This window comes from Pollachius pollachius, assembly GCF_949987615.1.
Source record: "Pollachius pollachius genome assembly, chromosome: 1".
Lineage (NCBI taxonomy): Eukaryota > Metazoa > Chordata > Actinopteri > Gadiformes > Gadidae > Pollachius > Pollachius pollachius.
Window position 1 is genome coordinate 25,870,306 of NC_136934.1, and position 23,776 is coordinate 25,894,081.

At 45.3% G+C, this 23,776-nt stretch overlaps 1 protein-coding gene across 2 annotated transcripts; it reads right to left on the bottom strand.

Moving 5' to 3' along the window:
* Positions 1–1,235: 1,235 nt before the first annotated feature.
* Positions 1,236–21,188, bottom strand: ptgs1 (prostaglandin-endoperoxide synthase 1). Of its 2 annotated transcripts, XM_079756011.1 has the most exons (11): positions 21,048–21,188; positions 20,880–20,966; positions 19,559–19,675; positions 18,382–18,522; positions 15,761–15,904; positions 15,491–15,672; positions 14,987–15,070; positions 11,870–12,116; positions 2,547–2,833; positions 2,066–2,213; positions 1,236–1,759 (listed from the first exon to the last, which is right to left on the bottom strand). In XM_079756011.1, exons 1-11 carry the CDS (start codon positions 21,091–21,093, stop codon positions 1,410–1,412), a joined length of 1,833 nt encoding a protein of 610 aa, XP_079612137.1. In that variant the 5' UTR covers positions 21,094–21,188; the 3' UTR covers positions 1,236–1,409. The 2 variants fall into 2 exon arrangements, with proteins under 2 accessions (XP_079612137.1, XP_079612138.1); XM_079756012.1 differs by lacking the exon at positions 21,048–21,188 and having other exon boundaries at positions 20,884–20,966.
* Positions 21,189–23,776: the final 2,588 nt, after the last annotated feature.

Below are 23,776 nucleotides of genomic sequence, written 5' to 3' on the forward strand. Positions count from 1 at the left end.
ATGTTGGTACAACTTGTAGGTCTATTAAAGATTTCACTGTTGACAAGAATGTATATTTACAATATTGTGTGAAAAGTGAATAACATTTGGCCAGTAATGTGTATAGTATTGTTTTAATGTTTATAAAAGATGCCAAGAATAGAAACTATTGCTCTTGTATCGCAATTTATTAAAAAATACCCTTTCTTGCAACAAGCTAGTGACTGTTAACTAATTTCTCAAACCAAATGAAGTTCAATTGGCTATAACACCAAGTTATACATTATCTGTGTTCAGTATGTGCATTTAACATTTGTAACTTAAACCATGCCCGCCTTTCTCAAAAGTGTTAATCACACTGATAAAATAAAATGATTGATCACAAATGTTTTCTTAATGTTTTCAAGCGGAGATTAGGAAAGAAGAAAAAATATGCTGATATTTCTAACAAAATGCATTTAAGAAGATTACATAAGATTACATTACATAACATAACATGACTGTTATTTAAACTACATTTAAATGAGAGGGTTGGTTAACAATATGAATATGTTAAAGTCGCAATGTAAAAAAACGACTTAGAAACAGACTGTCTGCTCTAACTGGCTGGATGGTGTGAACTAGCGTAGCTCTGCTGGCTGGGTGGTTTGAACTAGCGTAGTTCTGCAGGCTGGATGGTGTGAACTAGCGTAGCTCGGCTGGCTGGTTGGTGTGAACAAGCGTAGCTCTGCTGTCTGGGTGGTGTGAAGTAGTGTAGCTCTGCTGGCTGGGTGGTGTGAACTAGCGTAGCTCTGCTGAATGGGTGGTGTGTGAACTAGCGTAGCTCTGCTGTCTGGGTCTGTGGGAGTGTTCGAAATCATAACTTATAATTAAAGCTACAAGTAGCATTTAACGTGGGGCCAAGGCTAACACAGACCATTAAGACTGACTCAGACCATTAAGACCCTGACGCAGACCATTAAGCCCCTGACGCAGACCATTAAGATCTTTTTTTTTTTTTTTTTTTAATACTAACGAATAGTATAGTCTCAGCTTTGATCAGGTGATGCGCAAACAAACTTTCATGATCATACGTCAAAAGGATGAGGAGTTAAGTGTCTTTGAAGTATTCAAATGATTGCTGTAGCACCTCCTTGGGCCTATATGGATGAAGTGATAGCCTGCTTAACCTTGACCTATGTTTCTTCAAGTACTTCAAGTAATTGCTTCATTTCTTTTTTATTAAATGTGATTGTGGCAAGTATTGAAGGCAGGTATGATAAATCCAAATGAAACAAATATATGTATTTTATTTTTAGTAAAAGACAATCCTCCCCACCCATACGTTATAAAAAAACTTAAAAGTTCCAAATAACTTAGCATCTCAATTAAATAAATCCCCTCACATATAATAAAACAAACTACAAAAATAACTACAAAAACCCAACCAATCAAAGCTCTGTGCTGGGGTCCCGGGATCTGTGGTCCTCCTCGCTGCGAGGGACGTGGAAGGACACGTAGGGACACCAGCGGCTGTTCAGACACACCAGCCTCTCCAACGTGGCAGAGTTGACGATGTCGAAGCCCGCCGCGCCCCCGAACGTACTCGGCTTCCAGTACACCGGCGAGCAGATGGGGTTCCCCAGGAGACCCTTGAGGGAGAACGGGGCCCCCATCTCCACCATGCTCTCGCCGAAGATAGCGCTGTCGCGCGTCCGCTCCAGCAGCAGGCCCGGGTAGAACTCCAGTGCATCGATGTCCCCGTACAGCTCCTCCAGCTGCCTCGCCATCTCCTTGTCATCTGTGGGGTCAGTTTGGTTTGTCAAGAAGCCCTTCATCACAGTGGCAGCCTCAAACAGCATCAACAAAGAGCTCACACTTTCTTTGGATCTTCCGTTCTTCGTATCAACACTGAAGAATCAAATTTCCACCTACGTTATTGCTAAATACAACAGCAATGATCCGGCAATGTTGTAGAATAGAATAAGTATGTCTATGTAGAATGAAAGAACATTTCTGCACCTTTCTGGGCCAGAAAGGTGTTTTTGTATGTATGTTTGCACATAGTGCATACTTCTGAAAAAAAAGGAACATCAATAATGCTTACCGGTGAATTCATAGAAAGAGGCGTATGGCTTGAGTTCAAACTTCTTGCGGTACTCGTTAAACGGTTGCAAACGCAGCGCTCTGGACTCCTTGATGACCAGCTCCACTACCTCTTGGAGCCGAGCATGGACATTCCCACCGCCCCCTATCTGAGACACAGAAACTCATGGTTACACAGGAATACACATCATGAAACACATGGGGATTCAACTCAGCATTTATCACATTGATATCACAATCGACATTATTACATTATAAAATAATGAATAAAGTACTCAAAAATAATACACACAATATTGAATATAATACTGAATAATATACTGAAAAGAATGCTGAATATAATTCTGAATAAGATACTGAATCAAATAATTCATAATATACTGATTAATATACTGATTAATATACGGAATATAATAAATAATTATATACAGATTTAATACTGAATATAATTCAGAATAATGTACTGATTATTATACTGGTACCTGCCCGGCCTGCTGCCTTGCGAAGGAATCCACCAGCTTCTCAACCCCAAAGTGTAGAAGAACGGATGTGTTGAACAGGAAGTCGGGGTAGGTGATGTCCTGTCCATCTACCAGGAAGCTGTCAGGCATGAGAGGGTGCCAGTGGTACAGGTGGTTGAATTCCAGCGAGATGCGGTTGCTGTACTGGAACTGGTCGTTGAAGATGAGGGTCGGGTCAAACTTGAGCTTCAGCAGGTAGCCGCTGAGCTGCTGAACGTACTCCTCGATCACGATGCGAATCGTCTCGCCTGGGGCGCATACACACACACACACACACACACACACACACACACACGCCCACACACAAACCACATTTCACAAATGTCATGAAGTTACATTTCACAACGTGTGACAGTCAATAAAGATACTTTTTTCCAGCTTGGAGAGAGCTGAATGCAAAAGCAGTAAACGCAGAACCTTATGTTACACTGTGAGGTTGCAATAACAGATACTGACCTAATGTCAGAGAGTACTCCATTCATCAACGACGATGAAAATAGCACATTGAAGACAATCACATGACTCATTGATGCAGCAGTGCCAGATGTAACATTTCTCTCCCCTTACAGAACTTATGGTGCGTTTACATTGCTTGAAATTATGGGGAAAACATTTTTGTGACGTCGGAAAGTTCTCGTAAACGACACCTCATGACGCAATTATGATTCTACTTCCGTTCGGCAACTGGGGCAAGATTTTGATAACAAAGTTGCCCAGTTGGTGACGTATGGTTAACTAGTGACGTGCATGAGCATAGCGGAACATGAAAGTTTTACTCAATATAAAATAATCAACCATCATATCACATAAGTTAGTATTGATTGACGTTGTAACCATCTGTTGGCATTGACTTTGCTTAGTTTTAAATGTGTACTGGTAAACCAGCTCTAGATAAGGGCAAGTGTAACCTTCCATAGAGTGGCAATACAATGTGCTTCTATATAAATAAAAGCAAAAGGATAGTAGTTGATAGGCTACAAGGAAATAAAGGCGTGCAAACTTGAAACTGATCCTAATAAGTTCTGTTTAGTTCTGACTGTTTTTTATCGGATAAAAATAACCTGCTGTGAAGAACTTCTAGATTCAGAACGCAGTGCACATGAACGGTCGCTGTCGGAATACGCGTGAGCGTAAGCATCATCACTGACGAGACGTCTAGTTATTACTAGAACCAAGAATGCACCTTTAAGACCGACGAGAAACCGCTGGTGATGCAGCACACCATGAAGCTCGCCACAGACGTCGAGCTGTAGGTGCTCCCAGGGTCAGGACGGCCAGTCCAGCGGCTGCATGGGTGGGGGTGGGACTGGGGCTCTGGATTTCCCTATCGATGCCTGGCCTACACACCACATCACAACATCGCTGTTTGGTCTTGACTATGGCCAAGTGGCCCTCGTTGAGAGGTGGTGTGGCAGCTGAACGAGGTCGTGCTAGGCCCGGTCCTGTCTTGTACAGATTTCCTCTTAATCGCATGGAGGACTGTGTTGATCGTGTTGGTAATGCTACATTTGTTTCAAAGCTAGATCTTTAAGGGGTAGTGGCAGATCCAACACCTTGTCCTAAAGAAATGTCAGCATTTTAATGACAGAGATTCTTTGTTCAGGATACTGTTGTGGCATTTTGTATGCATCACCTGCCACATTCCAGTGGTCGCAGTCTTAGTCCGACCATAGAAACAGCTGGGTGCTGTTTTTGATCATTTGTGCATTGCAAACCTATTGTTAAAATCTATCAAATATGGACGTTCGGCAACACTTTATAATAAGGTGCCATAATAAATAGCAAACTAGTCATTACCTAACCCTTTGTTAATATTTGTTAATTGTTACTAAAATATCTATTTGGCACAAGTTAATAGTTTTTTCATCATTAATTAAATATTAGTTGTTTGCATAACCCTAACCCAACCCTAACACACGACCCTAACCCTAACCCTAACACACGACCCTAACCCTAAAACACGACCCTAACCCTAACCCTACCACACATGGCCCTAACCCTAACCCTAACCCTAACACACGACCCTAACCCTAACCCTAACACACGGCCCTAACCCTAACACACGACCCTAACCCTAACCCTAACCAGCGACACTCCGTGGTCAGTGAAAATAAACTATTAACTTGTGCCAAATAGATATTTTAGTAGCAATTAACAAATATTAACAAAGGGTTAGGTAATGACTAGTTTGCTATTTATTATGGCACCTTATTATAAAGTGTTACCGGACGTTCTTCATGCAATGCCTGCACCGACTTCAAGGCATGAGCTGCATCGATTTTTCGGAATGGTGGGATACTATCAAGGTTTCTGCGGAAACCTTTTCTTTTCTCTGTTGCCTCAAACAGATTTGATCAGCCCAAAAGTTAGGTTCAGTTGGTCAGAACAGTGCCAACCTTCTTTTGACCAGAAGAAAGTAGTTCTTACGAATGCCCCGTTGCTTAAAGCCCCTGATTTTGAAAGCCTATTCGGTAGCTAGCAGTTTATGCGGGCACACTGGAGCTGGTTCTCTTTGTCATATTGTGAAGGGAAGGAGGTCCGGAGTCATCTTTATTTCTCAGTTTAGACTTTAGTTTGGTGTTGATCGTTCAGGAGATCCACTGAAACCTACGGACTGTTGCTTGGTCGGTTCAGTGTCTCTCCCTCTCATGCTTTGCTTGCTGGATCTCGCATCCTTAGTTTGGTACGCTAGGCAAGCAGACCCGGGCAATCATGGGCATTAGGATCACCTGGGGGAGGGAGCCGACGACTGAGTTTTCCACAGTGGTGGAGAATGCAGGCAACGCAATCCCTTGGCTAACCCCGAACCGGACCAGGATGCAGCCAGCTAAACAACCCGCAATGAGGGACGAGATCATCATCCTGCGGAGATGTATGATTCGGATGTGCCGAGCAGCTCGGTCGGGAGCATGCTTACACCACCCTCACGAAGCGGCTAACCAAGACGGGACCGGACGACGACATCGAGGCGTACCAAGAGATCATCGAGCAAACCGCGGTTCATGAACGGTGGCCAGCAGACCATTGGGGCCACATCCTAGCGCCCTTCCTGACCGGGGAAGCCCAACGAGCCTACCTGGATCTCACCCCCCTTCAGGCGGGGCATTATCCCACGCTCAAGCGGGCCATCCTAGCCCATTATGAACACAGTCTCCCAGCCCGGGCACAACATTACCATGACTGGACTTACGACCCGCTCGGCTCAGTGAGAAGCCAGATTTCACAACTCGTCCACCTAGCTGAGCAGTGGCTTGTAGAAGAAGATTGACCCCCGGTGCTGGACCGGCTTGTGATAGACCGCTGCATCCGATTTCTGCCCCCCGGTGCCAAACGCTGGGCCTCCGGGAACCAACGCGGGTCTGTGCACGCCATTTTCCCGGAGCAGGAGACATGCCTATGCCCAAGGCCAGTCCGTCGGACCGGAGAGGAGGAGCCTGTCTCCGTACCACTTGCTGGTCTCACGAGAGAACCGTATCCCCAAACCTGCCAGTACGGGTGGGGCGCCAAGACACCTCCTTGAATCAGGGAGCGTGGTCACCTTGATCCGACCTGGTCTGACCGACGGAACTCCCGGACGGAATATCGAGGTGGGCTGCATCCACGCCCAAACAGAGACATATCCCATGTACCATATCACCGTACAGACCTTGAAGGGGACCTTCACGGTCCAAGCCGGGGTGGCACCGAACCTTTACATGCCACTTTTAATTGGATGGGACTGCCCCATTTTTGAAAGACTATTAGGGGCAGAGCTTCGGCCACCCCGCCCCCGACATCCCAGGACGAGACCGCGCCGGCTGCGTAGCCGGCCCGCCTTCCAGGTCCGACTCCGACGGCGACGAGTCTCCCGATAGACCCATGAGGGAGGCGGTACGCCAGCCACATGCCTCGTCCACGGACTCCCTTCCACCGGGGACACCGGACACGATGACCGCCTCCGAGCGGACACCCCCGCCAGATCAGAGAGAGAGCACACCCCTCACCGAGTTCTCCGACTTCCCCCTGGCCGTCGAGGGGGGCGCGGACAGGGGCCCCCCTCGACGGCCAGGTCCCCAGGCATTTCTGAGGGCACGACTGCAAGTGTTCCCAGGCATTTCTGAGGGCACGACGCCCTCAGAAATGCCTGGGGACACTTGCAGGTCCACGAGGGCAAATCACGGGACTTGGTGAGTGGCCGGCAGTATCCACATTTTACCACACGGGGCGGGTTATTGTATAGGGTACTACAGAGGGAGGGAGAGGAGACGGAACAATTGATTGCTCCAAGGACATACGTGAGCAAGGTACTATATATGGCCCACACCCACCTCCTGGGGGCTCATCTGGGGATGGATAAGACTAGGGAGAGAATATTGAACAGGTTTTACTAGCCTGGGGTGAAAAAGGACGTAGAGGACTACTGCTGAGCTTGCCCCGAATGCCAACGCACCACCCCGAGGCCCTCAGTACGGAATCCCCTCATTCCCATGCCACTGATAGAAGTCCCGTTCGATAGACTTGGGTTAGACATTGTAGGCCCCTTCCCAGAACTAGCTGAGGCCACCGCTACATTCTAGTTATGGTAGACTACGCGACCCGCTACCCAGAGGCTGTTCCTCTCTGCGCCGCCACAGCTAAGGCGGTGGCGAAGGAATTAATGATTTTATTTAGCAGGGTGGGGATAGTCAGGGAGTTGTTTTATGTCCTGGGTGAAAAGACCTACTCAGATTGTTACAGATCCGCCACCTCCAGTCCTCCGTCTACCACCCTCAGACCGACGGACTAGTGGAGAGGTTCATTAAGACATTGAAAACCATGCTGAAGAAAGTCATGGAAGTAGACGGGAAAAACTGGGACAACTTCCCTGTTCGCTATCAGGGAAGTACCCCAGGCCTCCATGGGCTTCTCACCCTTCAAACTACTCTACGGTAGATGACCGAGAGGGCTGCTCGACATCGCCCGGGATGCCTGGGAGAGCCAACCTTCCCCCCACCGCACCGTCATTGAGCACGTTGAGCAGGTGCGAGGCCGGATGGAACAGACTTGGCCCTTGGTCCGGGAGCACCTCGGACGAGCCCAACAAGCCCAAGCCCGCGTGTACAACCAAGGAGCCCAACTGAGCACCTTCAACCCAGGGGACCAGGTACTCATCCTCGTCCCGACCTCTGAGTGCAAGTTCCTGGCCAAGTGGCAGGGGCCATATGACATCATCGACCGGGTCGGCGACGTCAATTACCAGGTGTGGCAACCGGGAAGACGCAGGACTTCCGCATTCCCAAGGTTCCAGTGGGGGAGTTGCTGAGCTCAAGCCAGTCCCAGGACATGAGGGAGAAGATCGACATCTTCTCCGAGCGACCCGGGAGGACCACAACCGCCAGCCACGACATCCGGACGGAACCAAGAATCAGAGTCCACCTCCGCCCCTACCGTATCCCGGAAGCACGGCGTGCCGACATCAGGGCAGAGGTCACTTGCATGCTGCAGATGGGGGTCATAGAGGAGTCCCACAGCGCCTGGTCCAGCCCTGTGGTCCCCAAACCGGACGGGACATTCCGGTTCTGCAACGACTTCCGTAAGTTGAACGAGGTATCGGCCTTCGACGCCTACCCCATGCCCAGGGTAGATGAATTGATGAGCGGCTGGGCCCGGCCCGGTTCATATCCACTCTAGATCTGGCAAAGGGATACTGGCAGGTTCCCCTCACCCAGCGGGCCCGGGAGAAGACGGCGTTCACCACACCCGACGGGCTCTACCAGTACACTGTCCTCCCGTTCGGGGTGCATGGGGCTCCCGCGACCTTCCAGCGGATGATGGACCGGGTCCTACGGGCCCACAAGGAATACGCAGAATAAGCACCTGCCTACATAGACGACATAGTGATACACAGCAGCACCTGGGCCCTACATCTACACCACCTCAGAGCTGTCCTGGGAGCGCTCCGGACCGCCGGCCTCACAGCCAACCCAAAAAAGTGCCGCCAGGGCCTGGAAGCGGCCTCCTATCTGGGCTATCGAATCGGGAGGGGCAACGTTAAACCCCAAGACGAAAAGTTGAGGACGATCCGGACCTGGCCCAGGCCGAGAACCAAGAGACAGGTAAAGTCATTTCTGGGACTCGTCGGGTACTACCAGTGATTCATCCCCGCGTTCACAACACTGGCCAGCCCCCTCCACGAGTTGAATCGGAGGGCTATACCTGACCGAGTGGAGTGGACGGAGGAGGTCGAGGAGGCCTTCTCACGCCTACGGCAGGCCCTCTGCACTGAGCCACTGCTAATCAGCCCCGACTTCAACCTCTCCTTCTTGGTCCAGACTGACGCATCTGAGGTGGGGCTGGGCGCTGTTCTCTCCCAGGTCCGGTCAGGAGAGGAGCACCCCGTAACCTTCATCAGCCAGAAACTCCTGGCCAGCAAAAGGGCCTACTCGACGGTGGAGAAGGGGGCGCTGGCAATCAAGTGGACCCTGAAACTCCGGTACTACCTCCTCAGACGCAACTTTACCCTCGTCACAGACCACGCCCCCCTGAAATGGATGGCGACGGCCAAAGACACCAACGCCAGGGTGACGCGCTGGTCCCTGGCCCCGCAGGACTACTATTTCCAGGTGATCCATCGGCCAGGACGAGCTCACACCAATGCGGACGCACTATCCCGGAGGGACGCTTGCCTGGGACTAACCAGAGGAACCCCTGGCTTGCTGATGAGGGTGGGGGTGTGTGGCAACCCCTCGCCGTCGGGCTTGGACGAACCGCGCCAGCACCCTGAACAGGGTGCTGTTCAGGGTGCTGTTGGGCGATGTCGAGCGCCCAGGTAGTCCAAGGGAGATAGATACCGTTCAGCGCGGCTGCGCTAGATCGCTCGTCAAGCAGACCCGGGCACTCATGGGCATTAGGATCACCTGGGGCAGGGAGTTGGGAACGAAGCCTTAAGGACCAGGCACGCGGCAGACAGGGAGGATGCAGAGTTGAAGACAGTCACGGTAAGGGACGAACGCACCATATTGCGTTAATGCCGGAATGCTTCCCAACAGGACTAAGCGGGAGAAGCCGGGAGCGATATCCACACCGACGTCAACGGCGGACCCGGTCCAGAGCTGCCTCACCCTTTTGCCCCAGTGTGGAAGAAACCTAAGTTACTTTATGATTTCCCTTTTTTTTGTGAGCTGCATGTAATAACCGGTTGCACCGCAACCCTGCTTGAGCGTTTGATTCGAGAATCCCAGCCGCCGACGACGGGGGTTGCCACAATATATATGTGTAAATGTGTATATATCAGGGATGGAAATTAACACCCGCCACACGAATTGTGAATTGTGTCACTTCACCCTTCACTGTGTCGGGTAATACTTTCCAGTCAGGTCCGATCAAATTTGCATATTTAATACATTCGTCATACGGCGCTGCACAGTTCCACAACCATTACTGTCAACATCCGGCCCCCTTCTTCTTCTACGCCTCTTTTGCTGAACTGCGACTGTCAACATCCGGGATAATAAACCGGTAACCATAGAGATAATATGCCGGTATCAACATTCGGTATAGTATGCTAGGCTAATTATTGACATATAAAGAAAAAACGACTAGAGAAAGCAATGTTGCGTTTCCTGACCGGAGGAAAGAGAACAGCTGAGAAGAGTGTAGGCCAGGTACAGGTGGCGGATGATAGTACGCCTGTCATCCCCAAAAAGAAGCATTGTCTTAATAAGAGATGGCGATCATCGGACAGTGGGCAACACCGTGACCGGCTGGTGTTTGACGGGACAAGCCAGACAATGTTCTGTGCTCTCTGTCGTAAACATGCTTCGGATGGCCACAGGTCCAATAGTTTTGTGAGTGGGACACAAAACCTAAAATTGGAAGCCGTAGAGGACCATGGGTCCTCAAAAAGTCACCTTCACGTTTTGAAAATTGCCAAGGGAAAATCAGCGCCCGAAACCACGACAGCGATAAGGACGCCCGTTAGCCTCAAAACAGCCCAGCTTGATAGAAGTTAGTTCGAAATGCACACGCAATTGCCAAAAAGGGAAGGCCATTTCAAGACTTCGAATGGCACTGCACGCAAGTTAATTTTTTATTTTCTATTAGGCCTGATGCAATAGTTTGTTGCTGTCGAAAAACTAGCATGTTGGGTAACCTTAGAGATCTGCTCACTTGTTTGGCAAACAGCTGCTTTCTGTCAGTCTGGTCCAAACAGATGTCAAGTGTGTGTGCTAAGACGTAGGGCTGTCCCGAAAACCATTTTACCATTTTTTCCTTTGACAAAAGCCAGTCTCTCAATGCGCAATAGCAGGGCTGCATAGCGAAAGTACACAAACAGATACGCTAACGAGTTCCTATATATATATATAGTTTAATGTATTCTGACTTTTTTCAATGTGTCTTGCACTTATTAAGTCATTGTTTCTTGTTCTTGTTTCTTCATGGTCTGTTTTCAAATGTTTCATTTCAAATGCATAGGCAGAGTATGAGTCTTCCTATACCGAGAGGATACATCTGTTGCATTATAGGGGCAGATTTCATTATACATCTGGTTGAATTGAAGAAATTAAAAGGCCAGTGCACTGAAAAAACAAATGTTCCTATTGACTTATGATGGTGTAGCCATGCATGTTGTTTTACTGTAAATATATCAATTTGTTTTTTATTGAAAATACTTTGTATAGATGAATTATCCCCAAACTTGTCATCGTAACACCTTTGAAATAAACATGACTTAACATGGCAGATACCTGTGTATTGTTTATCATATGCGGTAAGAGTGTAACATTTTCAACTCAGTTCCTTGGTAGCGCCTACTTACAGTAAAAATCACTTCTGATGGAAAAAATGATGTTTATGAAAAACACTTTTCTTATCTAGTGTTACTATTATATTGTTTAAAATGTATGCATATATTAAAAAAATATATAGCCTATAAAAAGTGGCTGGTAAAAAAAGATGAGTGGCTGGTGGGCAAAAAAGTTTCCATCTCTGGTATATATATATATATATATATGTATGTGTGTGTGTGTGTGTGTGTGTCTGTGATATTGTGATATTTTCACCCCTCACTGGCTCTGTGAGGGGTGAAAATATATATAACGATATCACTGTCTGTGTGATATCGTTATATATTCACCCCTCACTGTCTCTTTGATATCGTTATACACCCCTCAATGTCTCTGTGTTATCGTTAGATATTCACCCCTCACTGTCTCTGTGATATCGTTATTATGCCTTGACTTGCACTGGTTACATTTTCTGCCGTACCACACAGTTGAATTTAGGGTTATCTTATTTTATGTGGGCAGAATGAAGAAGGTGTGTACCGATGATGATGAGTCTGGTGGTCTGGAAGAGCTGCTCGTCTCCCCAGGTGGGGTGCACCTCCTTCAGCACGTCACACACCCGGTTGTGCTCCCGCAGCCACAGAGTTGAGTACAGGGTGAGGCCGGGCAGCAGGCCGAACACCTCCTGGCCCAGGGCCAGGCGCTGGCTGGGGGGCACGCCGCTGGGGTAGCTCATGGCCACCGGGACCTCCTGGGTGGTCGGGGGAAACATCTCCCCATAGATCACCTGAACGGGAAGTTTTTTTGAGTTAAAGTTAGCCTAGGCAATATGGAGAAACTATCCAGAGTGAGCTAGATCTTGAAAGTATCCAACTGAAAAAAATATCCCACCCCTGGCTTCAGAACTCCCTCCAAAGCAATTCCCCCAAAACACGTGGCTAGCCCGCCAGCTTTAGCGATAGGTCTGCACGATGCACACATTAGTGCACGGGCACAGGTAGTTTCAGGTAGACGGTCAGGTGTGCCATCATTTCATTTTGCCCAAATTAAATGATTGGATGGCCTAATCACAGGTCTGCGACAGCCAGATACTGGATCATTGTATCTATATTGTCCGATTATTTGGTTTATTGATTGCTGTCGGGATATAAGAGAATTTAAACTTTGACATCATTATCTATTATAATTGTTTTTTTAATTACTATAAATCATGTATGCATTTTATCTATTTTAATGTGTTTTTTATTCTATTACTGATTTGTACTTTCTACCGAGACACAATTATTTCCTATTTGGGATTTAAGAACATTTATATCGTCTTATCTGTTGGATTAATAAAATAGAAAATTCCTTGGATGAATCAGCACTCGCACTCACATCGCTTTGTTTCCCCCGATTGATAATCTGATGAAACTCGTTTTGCTTTTCCTGACCACCATTCCACATTATTTTTATTACCTTGAATCTTTATCTCGCACAGAATCAGGGCTGGAACATTTAGAGTAAATGTTCTAGCCCTGTTTATTTGGTTAAAAGCCAACATGTATAATGTTCCTAATGAAGTTCTCCGTGAGCATACATCTCTGAGTTCATCTCTGTTCTGGAATGTTTTAACCTGATTCAGCATGTTGACTAACTCACATTCGGGGCCAGACACTTGACCTGCTATGGTCTACTGGTCTGAATGACATTTCTGTAACTGGTTCTGTCTCTTGTGTCTCTGATCATAAATTAATTGAATGCACTTTCCATACCATACCATCCTCCCCCCCTCCTCCTCTGAGAAAATATCTATCACCTACCAGGACCTTAGGTCCACTGACCACACCCTCTTCACTGCCTCCATACAGGCACAACCTCTGTCTGACCTACAGGATGAGCTCTCCTCACCTGATAACTTGATCACCAAATATAATGCCACTCTCTCCAGACTCCTGGATGTTGAGCCCCGATCAAGAATGCCCCTGTACACCCCTGAGGTTAGAGAAATGAAGGCCATAGGCCGCCGTCTTGAGCGCCTGTATAAGAAAACTAGCTTTACCATTCACTAAATGCTGTACACCAAACACATCCTTGAGTACAGGGATGCCCTAAATGCTGCCCGTGCTAGGTACTTTTCCTCACCTATCAACTGCTCTAAGTCTAAGACCAAGTCACTTTTCAGAACAGCCAATTAACTCCTCAAACCTCCTGTCGCTGCCTGCCCAAAAACGCTTGAGCATTGCCAGGCTTTCCTAGATTTCTTCGAAAACAAACTTGATGTAATCTACAATTCTTTTCATCCTTCAGCTCAAACTCTCTTCATATTCACCTCCTCTGGGCTCTTAATTTGCCCATTTCACACTGGTTGACTCTTTCACTATCATAAATATAATCACTAAATCAAACCCCTCCTGTCAGCTCGACCCTGCCCCCACCTCCTTACTCAAGGCATGCACCAAGGCAATCTGTGAACCATTGACAATACTGGTTAACTCTAGCCTCAGCTCTGGTGTTGTTCCCACTGTTCTTAGAATGGCTGCAGTTACCTCGATTTTAAAGAAACCCAACTCAGATCCCACTTCCTTGTCCAACTACCATCCTATTTCAAACCTCCCCTTTCTGGCCCAATTACTGGAAAAAGTGGCTGCTTCACAACTTCAGTCCTTTCTCACAGACAATAAACAATAAACATTCTTCCGTCTCCGTAACATAGCCCCCATTTGGCCCTTCCTCTCAACCAATGATGCACTAACACTGGTTCACTCCTTAGTTACCTCATGTTTAGACTACTGCAACTCCCTCTTCATCGGCCTCCCAACTACATCACTTCAAAGATTGCAATATATTCAAAATTCAGCAGCCAGCGATCTGCTCACGTCACCCCTATTCTATCTCAGCTAAACTGGTTACCAGTTCTTTCCCGAATCAAATTCAAAATTCTTCTTCTCACCTTCAAAGCCCTCCATGACCATGCTCCTCCTTACCTCTGTGACCTCCTGACCCCTTATACTCCATCTCGCTCACTCAGATCATCAGACCACAATCTCCTCTCCGTCCCCCGCAGACTTTCTGCCCTGGGTGGCAGGTCTTTCAGTGCCATGGCCCCCAAACTCTGGAACTCCCTTCCTCAATCCCTCTGTGACTGTCCCTCCTTCCCTCTCTTTAAAGCTCATCTCAAGACCTTTCTGTTCCAAGAACACTTCAGCTCTTCTTCCGACCCTGCATATATCCTCTGTATATATATATTTTTTTAATTTTATCTTTATTTGTGGTGCTGTCTTGTTCTGTGTGTGCTCATGACACTGTAAAGCGACCTTGAGTATGAGAAAGGCGCTATATAAAATAAACTTTTTATTATTATTATACCATGAAATTGCATGTATATCTTGCTTTTCAAGACACCCAAAGCACTCTGTGTAAGTGTGTGTGTGTGTGTGTGTGTGTGTGTGTGTGTGTGTGTGTGGCTGTATGTGTGTGTGTGGTGAGGGTGGGGGAGGGCTGACATTTAAAATAAGATCTTGTGAGAATACACAAGACATCAATCTCATTAGAACACAGAAAACATTGGAACATCAGACCTCTATGTTGGGCCCCGTCTCCAACAACCCTTGTGAATAGTCCTAAAGATGTGTCTCTACGTATCCTGTAGCCTTCAGGTCTAGCCAGGCAGAGCACCTGATATCTCAGCTTCCCGTCCTGGTGCAGGCGGAGCTGCAGCTGTCGCTCCAGGTTGTCTCCGTAGATGTGGCCCGCGTCCACCTGGTCCCCAAGATAGAGACAGCATGAGGACCTCTGTATAAATATACATCCATCCTCTCTTGGATTTGAAACAGAACTAAAGCAATTCAAGTGAAAGACTATTATTGTACATCCAATGAAGTTACACAAACACCGTATTCTGTGTGATTATTTTGAAATTAACCTACTGTAAAGATTATTATGTACTTGTACAAATGTCCAAATGTTATCCTTTTTACTCTAGATTGGTCTTTTCATACCTGAGGAATGCTGACACCTGCAATAAGATTCCTTTTACTTAAAGTAAATAATTCTGATTCTAAACCTTTTCCAACTCAAATGAAAACTTGCTGAGGTCAAGATCATCCTAAAGTCAGAGATAGAGGCACCCTGTGGGAGAAGCCCCGGGGGAAGGCAGGGCCCCGTGGTTGAGGGCCCTACCCCGTGGGACAGGGCCCTTGTGAAGGCTGGGCCCATCCGGTGGTGTGTCTTGAAGAACTGGTGGGTGAAGTGTTGGGCGAAGAAGGCAAACATCAGATTGGCTCCCTGAGGATCCGGTCGGAACTTCTTTCTGATCAGGAAGCGCGTCACCAGGTCTCTGGGGTCCGGGAGCACGGCTTTACCTGATAGAGAAAAACACAACGGTTGTAAAACAAGAACCAAAGTTTGGTGTAGATTGTTGTTAAGGACAAGGGCAGGCAGTGAATTTACCCTTGGTGCCCATGGGCATGGGGCAGTCCTCGGGCACAGGGGGTAGTATGCGGGTGTAGTAACTGAGGTTGTAGTATGACTCCCAGCTCAGGTATCCATACTTGGAGTTGAAGGTTGGCGGACTGGGAATGAAGTTGGATCTGACTTTTGGAGGATAGATGAAAATGATGATAATTTCTGAAACTTATCTGTGATCTCTTATAATGTATTCTTTAATATCCGATATCCGTGTCTTCAAGTCTCCTTCCCCTAATGACACCATGAGAGTGAGGGAGGGATTCCAGGAGATTGGACAGACGACCACACTTTGACCACTACTTTCCATAATGCTGTCATGTCCATATATATATATATATATATATATATATATATATATATATATATATATATATATATATATATATTCATGTCACTGGGATAATGTTTCTGTTGTTACCGTACTAGTATGCATTCATATTAATTTCATTAATTTACTCATGCTTTGGTTTTGTATAAAGGTTTCTTCGGTTTTCTTCCCAAACAGGAATCAGAAATGGGCCTTTAGTCCTAAAGTGGGTGGTCTTTTGTAAATCTATGCCTCATTCTTATCTTAATTTTGCATCTGAAACCAGAGAGAGGTCAGGTTACATCCTCTGCACTGGTGGAATGCATGTAGCCCCCAGGGTAGGGAAGGGTCATTACAGGACAGCCAATAAGCTGTCAAATACTTGATACATTTCACAGGCAACTTGGAAGATATGAGTGCAGAATAATAGTGTGCCTGTTTGAAGAATTATAGGTGCATCGTGTGAAAACCGGCTCTGCGATACTGTTTGATTCCCTGTCTCATGTTTCCATTAATGGATTCATTCATTCCTCAATGTATCCAACTGTAGTTGTGGGGGATAGTATATACATATGGTACCACTACAACTTCCTATTCTGAGGATTATCTCCTATTAGCAATGAACTTCTCATGTAATATTTATCGTGTCAATTGAGAATGGATAATATTAGATTAGATTATAGTCATTTAACATTAGATAACAATATATTACAATAAATTACATTAGATAACCCACCTACAAACATACACACTGACTTTGTTAAGTACTTTAAGTGCCTTGAAAAGTGCTATATTAACCCAAAGAATTATTATTAATAACCTTAATAACATTCCGTTATATAAGAGGGGTATTTTGCGTAGATGTTGAGGTTGGCCGTGGACCAGGGCCCTAGGGACCAGGGCCCTTTGCTGGGCTATGACCCCTGATAACTGCAACCGGCAAAGGGACGGGGATGTCTGAGGTGATACTGAATACATATGAGCAGGAAGTCGGAGCAGGAAAGGGCTACAATAATCACCACTACTGCAGCTGCTACCACCGCTTAGAAAATACAAAAATATATAGAATGAGGAGAGTCTTGTGCATAGGAACATGTTTGGGTAGGTGCTCCCAGAGGATACGCAGGCTGAGATAGTACAATGACCCACTACTGAACAGTAGTGGGTCATTGTATGAACAGCTCATTCCGGAGAATAGGGGGTGTCCATGCCAAGTTATGGCGAGCTATACAGACGTTGCCAACATGGCAGTCCCGCCCCCCTATTGGGAGGACAAAATGTACCCTCTTTCTTGTCAGGTTAAACTAAAATACATTTAAGGCCTTCACCTTTAACAACTGACTATAAGAAAGACAGGAGTATATGTTTCCTCATTCTGTGCATTGTTTAGTTGACTTTTCTCTTTTTGTGTAATTTTTTTTTGCAATAGCGGATTATGTGACTTCTTCCTCACCGACTTTAAGAGTTAGCAATTCTCGTACTGAAATGTTGGCTCATAATTAAAGGTCTTATCAATTTTGTGCTGGTTGCTCTGAGCTACATCCCTACAACAGTGTTTACTTGGATCAAGCACATATGTAAGGATTTATAATATACATAAATACATTTTCAAACTTGTATTATAAACATGGGGTAGCATGACCTTGATAACAAGAAACATTGTACATTTTTATATTCTTACATTGGATATGGACGTGTTATGTCAGTGTTAATGACAGATAACTGTCTTTATGATCCGGTTATTATATTTTTGTAAAATGATGGGTGTAGGCAGGTGCACAGTACCTTGTGTGAGAACCTATGACCAACACCCAGCCCCTGAATGGTCTCTTGCTCCCCATGATGAGAATGGTCTGCACGTCTTACACAATGCTAGCATGACCTCACCGAAACCCTGCGCTGCAGAGGCAACCCGCAACTATCTGTCCTGCTCCCCCGTCTGCGCAAATTAAGACCAAGATCGGCTCAGCCTTCTGCAAATATGGCCACTCTAAATATTTACTGGCTTGAGCATAACAGACTGAATGGTAGGGGACTCGAGCTACAAGCATGTCATCTTGATTTATCTCGTCCAGCCAAGCTCCACCGGTTGCGGTTAAAAAGAAGAGCAATGTTTAAAAGGACATTCACAGTTATTAAAGACTCTTAAAGACTAATAAAGATCTAAAACACATGAGCATGGTAAACATAATAGTCGGACACAGTGTTTTTGAACTTCCGAACGTGTCACTTCCTATCTATATTATGTACAAAATATATTGTTATTGTGAAACATAACACAATGTTTACAGCATACCAGTGAGAACCACCCTCATGAGGATGTTGCGCAAGAAGCTGCTGTTGATCACATCCCACAGCCAGTGGAAGTGTGTGAGGAGGTAGTGGACGGTGTCTGGACTGGGCTTGAGCAAATGGTGGATTCTTGTCCAGAACTCAGCTACACAACCCAACAAGAGAAGGACAAAACACACACATTTAAGATGATGGATCGACTTTTTGGCGATTGAAGTTAAAATGCTATCTCGAAGACTGGTGGGCGACAAGAAATATATATATATTTTCTTTTCCCGATGATCATGCATTAGAACTTCAGTTGGTTCTCATCCACTTCGGATACAGGATCCAGCAAACAAGGTTATTACAAGGTTATTTTCACCTTGATTTAACGTTTTTCATCTCTGTTTGTCGTATGAAAATACAAACAACGTTACTGGTACCTAGTGAGAGAATTTACCATCTTTTCTATCATACTTATTTGATGGTTGAACATTGTCGATAGGGGAAATCTTATCCATACTTCTTCCTTCTGCTGTTTTGTGAGCCAACTGTGGTCTGGAAAGCGCACTTATGGATGAAAGCTGGCACTCGGGTTCTCACTGTTGGTTGTTGTTGGCATCTGTCATGACATTATGAGAAGATATTCCATTCCAGTTTTCACCATTCCCTCTATGGAACATCCCTGTAGAAACTGTGTCCCACTCTGTGTTCTACTGGACTTCAGTTACATAAATTACGTTATTTCCAACTGTCAATTTTACTGGTTAGTTTGATCGAAACTAAATAATCCAAATTGCTATGCAAATGCAAGCAACACACTATAGGGCTGAAGGAGGAAGTAAGACATGTTTGGACATGTTTGAACACTCGACCCCCACACAAACGAAAGAGTCGTGGTTATCTCACCCATGCAGAATGCTTGAAATTAGAACAAATGAGAAGGAAATCTGGGTGGTATCAGTAGAAAACACACCAAAATAAACTGCCCATCCTCCCTCCCACGTACAATACATGCGGGTTTCTATAGTACTTCGGGTGAAGCGTGAATCTCCACTGTTGATAAGCAAGCCTTTCTATGTATCAGCAGCTGCTCATACATTCTCTGCATTCTCTGCCATTCTCTGCTGCTTCGTTCAGCCAGGTTATGCGCTCCAGAGCAGAGACAGGAAATGGAAGCATAGTTTGGACACACTCACGAACAGTGCAGTTGTCTCCATGGAAGCCGGTGCTTGTGCAGTCGCACTCAAAGCGCTCTGCGCCAAATCGCACACATGTTCCAGAGTTTTCACAGGGATAATTGCAACATGGATTCACTGCGGAAAATAGGGAAAGATATCATTATGGGACGCACTACCGATTACATAGTAAATATGTGAAGTAGAAATGAAGTATGGCTGCACAAATTGTACATGTAACTGACAAGATTCTATAACTGAAACACATTGCAACAAGTCCATTAATAGAATAATATTTATAAATACACTATAGAAGTTGCTGAAAATGTTAAAGCAAGAAAACTTGGAATGCCTAGAAAATGAGTGTGTGTGTGTGTGTGTGTGTGTGTGTGTGTGTGTGTGTGTGTGTGTGTGTGTGTGTGTGTGTGTTTGTTTGCGTGTTCGGTGTCAGAAGAAAGTCAATCACCACACCACACCTAGTACATTGTACACTGTACATTGTAGAAAGTTTTAAATAACAGACCAAGAACTAGCATTCGTGTACTTCGTACCACGAACTAGCATTTGTGTACTTTGAATTCAATTGAAAGGGACTATTGTAAATGAAAGGGAGAAAACGGGACAGAGTTGTCTGCGGAAGCGATGTCTGAGATGCAGAGACAGCTTCACGCTACCAGTGTGACTCGTACGGTGTGGAATGAGAGGTCGTGAAGGCACGCTTGCGGCGCGCCTGTGTGCTTGCGCAATAGCATACTGCCTGAGAATGCAGTATTGCAGTCAAATCTGTCCCTGGGAAACGTAACGTTGCGCCGAATTGAAAAAGGAAACCGCTATAATGAAATAGCGGTAATAGTTCCACATTAATTGATAATATAACAGGGGATGGGAAGGGGGGATGGCTGTTTCAGAAGGAGGATGATTTTGATAATTTTAATTCCAAAGGGGGATGCCATCCCCCCTCGACTAGAGTGCTGTATATAGCCTATTTGTTTTGTTAAATGTCATGAAGTCCAATAAGATACATAATGCAAAAAGTCCCTAGTTGTGGCGTCATATAGTTGTAGATGAGTAAAACGGGGAAAACAGTGTGACCACAGTGGCCGAAGAGGTAGCAAAGCCATCGCTGAAATCAAGAGGTTGCCGGATCGATTCCCTCTATTGTCAGACTTAGGCTTTCGTCAGATTGTAACGCTTTTATGATCGCGACGTTTTTAGTCAGCCAGCCAGACCTCCTGTATCATAAAGTTTCAAATTAAGTGCGTTTTTAGTCAGCCCGCCAGACCTCCCGTATCATAAAGTTTCACATTTAGTGCCTCCCTGATATTCTGAAATAAACGCTTACCCACAAGTACGTTCGTTGCTCCGGTGAATAAAGACATGTCCAGCAGCAGCAGGAGAAGAAGAAAAGCAAACGGAGACTTGACACTGGCTGTAAGGCAGGGAGAGGGAGGGGTTGAGGACGGAGGTTATCAATAATATAATTAAAACGGTTCAGATTGAACAAACTCACGTGTCTTAGCTCCAAGTGAAGCATCTGCTGCCCTGGCGTTCATCATGTCAGGAGTAATAATCCTTCAATGAGCTAAAACATGGATGCAGGCCTAAGGTGGATCTGAGAGACAACTGAGAACATGGCACAGAGTGGAGGTGACGTCCCTTCCCTCTTTAAGTGGGATGTGTTTCTAAGCGTTTTCCCAGAGATAGTGGTCAGCGTTTGCCGAGCTAATGCCGATTTTAATAAATTCAGCACAATTGAAAACCACGGAACAATTGCCAAAGAAAGCGAAATAAGCGAAAATAAATAAAGGAAAAAATAAGACATTTGTATTAAATTGATATGCCACAATTCGCATTGCAATTCGCAAAAGCAATTTTAAGTCCTCTAGTTCCACCTGATGGTTGAAGATGGAAAGACATGTGCTGTGTGTTGACCTATGTGACCCCAAATTATTACGTAACCAAAATGAGGGGAATAATGGCGCGTTCACATGGTTGGGTATTATAGCGTGGCGAATTCACGCCCCTTCCGGTAGAGTCCATGGGACCTATGAGATCTAAAAATATGAAAGGGTTTCAATGGAGAGAAAGTAATTATTTTCTGGTCCCAGTCTTTAAATGCCCTGAATTACAAATATGTTGTTTGTGGATTTAAATGATAATTTTTCATGCAAAGAAAACTAAAAAATTTCACGAAGAAGTTTGAGAATGTTAGGTTTTGTGTGAGGCCGCTTTGTAAACTACAGCTCGTCGCTGCTCTCGACGCGAATGATATACGTCACCACCCGCACTTGGAACTCCGGTACAGAAATGGCGATCTCTCTGCTCCACTTCACTGCTTTTTTTAGGAGGAGGATAAAAGCATCGAAAGAGGTTAAAACCATTATAAGTCGGGGCATGTGGAGAGTTTCAGTTATGCCGATGGGGAGATTGTCGGTCTTGTCCACGCCAGTCGCAGGGAGCGTGACGTCACATACAAGACGTGTAGTCTTTCTAATTGTGTTTTCTCTACAGCCTTTAACTGAACAATTGCAGAATAAACGGTCGAACTCTTGACATGAAAAATTATCATTTAAATCCACAAACAACATATGTGTAATCCGGGGCATATAAAGACTGGGACCAGAAGATAATTACTTTCTCGCCATTGAAACCCATTCATATTTTTCGATCTCATAGGTCCCATGGGCTCTACCGGAAGGGGCATGACTTCGCCACTCTATTGGGAAAACATTTTCGCGACGTCGGAAAGTTCTCGTGGCCGACACCTCATGAATTTCTTATGATTCTACTTCCTTTCGGCAACTGGGGCCAGATTTTGATAACAGAGGGTGTGATCAAGATGCCTCGGACACCAGCCTTCTGAGTATCACATGTAACGACATTTCCGGTCTCCGAGCACTTTTAGCGTTCGCGTTCGTCTTTGTGATTGTGTCATGAAATCGCTAGTCAATGTTCATTGTTAGCTAAATTGGCCTCTTTAGCAAACCAGCTCCAAAACAGACAACACAACATTACATTGTATTGCACGCACAGATCCTACTAAGTTCTGTTTAGTTCTGACTGTTTTTTGTCGGATAAAGAAAACCTGCTGTGAAGAACTTTTAGATTCTGAACGCAGTGCACATGAACAGTCGCTGTCTGGAACACGCGTAAGCATGAGCATCATCGCTGACGAGGCGTCTCATTAACTCATTAGGACCATGAAAGCGCCTTAAATCAAGCTGGATATGCATCAGTGTATATATATACAGGGTGCGATTTGTGAAAAAACCAGAGGGGGGGATAATTTTGAGAAACATTTTAAAATGTTTCAAAATGAAGACGGACCCTGTGTATTTTGGTTGTTAATTATTACGATGTAATGGTGAAAATACTTTGGGTGGGGGGGGTAATTTTTATCCCCACCGAGGATAAAAATAATTCAGCAGAGGGTAGGACGTGTAAACCAGAGGGGGGGATAATCCCCACCGGCAAATCGCACCCTGTATATATATATATATATATGTATATATATATATTTCAGTTCTTGATGCCTATCTAATTATATAACAGTTGTCATTGTAACCTATTCCTGGCCATTTTGTAGACTTTTACATTATAGTTTTCTATAAAAATATATTCACAAATAGACAAATAAATCCCCTCTCTGATTTAAACAATTATTGGTATTAGTTTATTATTGCTGTCATCATCATTATGATCTATTATTTATTAAGACTATTGCATGGTTCATGTATTGCTATCTTGTTATTCATCTTTTTTACGTTACTGTAATAACCAGCGACATTGCAATTGTAATGATCATTGCCAATTTCTAAGCAGTAAGTTTTATTTATTCTTATTTAATGTAAAGGTTTGGCATGGTTTGTCTGTTGTCAAACAACTCTCGCCTTACGTCACCATTCTGGATGACATGTCAGCAAAGGTTCTCTTGTCTTTGAGATCTCCATGGGTAAAATGTGTATGTGGCCCATTCCCCCTTTATGTGGGACTTAAATAAAGGCATGATGGTATTGTTCCAAAGATGCTTTTTTTTCCAAAGATTTCTCAGTCTAGTTCTTTGAGACAAGTCTCAAAGAGGGAGAGAGAGGGAGTGGGAGTGGGAGAGAGTGAGATTGGGGGAGTGAGAGAGAGGGAGAGACAGAGAGAGAGAGAGGGAGAGAGAGGGAATGAAGGAGTGGGAGAGAGGGAGTGAGAGTGGGAGAGAGTAGGAGAGAGGGAGTGGGAGAGAGTGGGAGA

Excerpts from the sequence above, each read along its gene's own strand:
- ptgs1 (XM_079756011.1), bottom strand. The coding sequence starts at position 21,093 with ATGATGAACGCCAGGGCAGCAGATGCTTCACTTGGAGCTAAGACAC. Across the intron at positions 19,676-20,879 it reads AGCAACGAACGTACTTGTGG|TGAATCCATGTTGCAATTAT; the intron begins GTAAGCGTTTAT and ends TATTTTCCGCAG. Across the intron at positions 1,760-2,065 it reads CTCTTTCTATGAATTCACCG|ATGACAAGGAGATGGCGAGG; the intron begins GTAAGCATTATT and ends CTGACCCCACAG.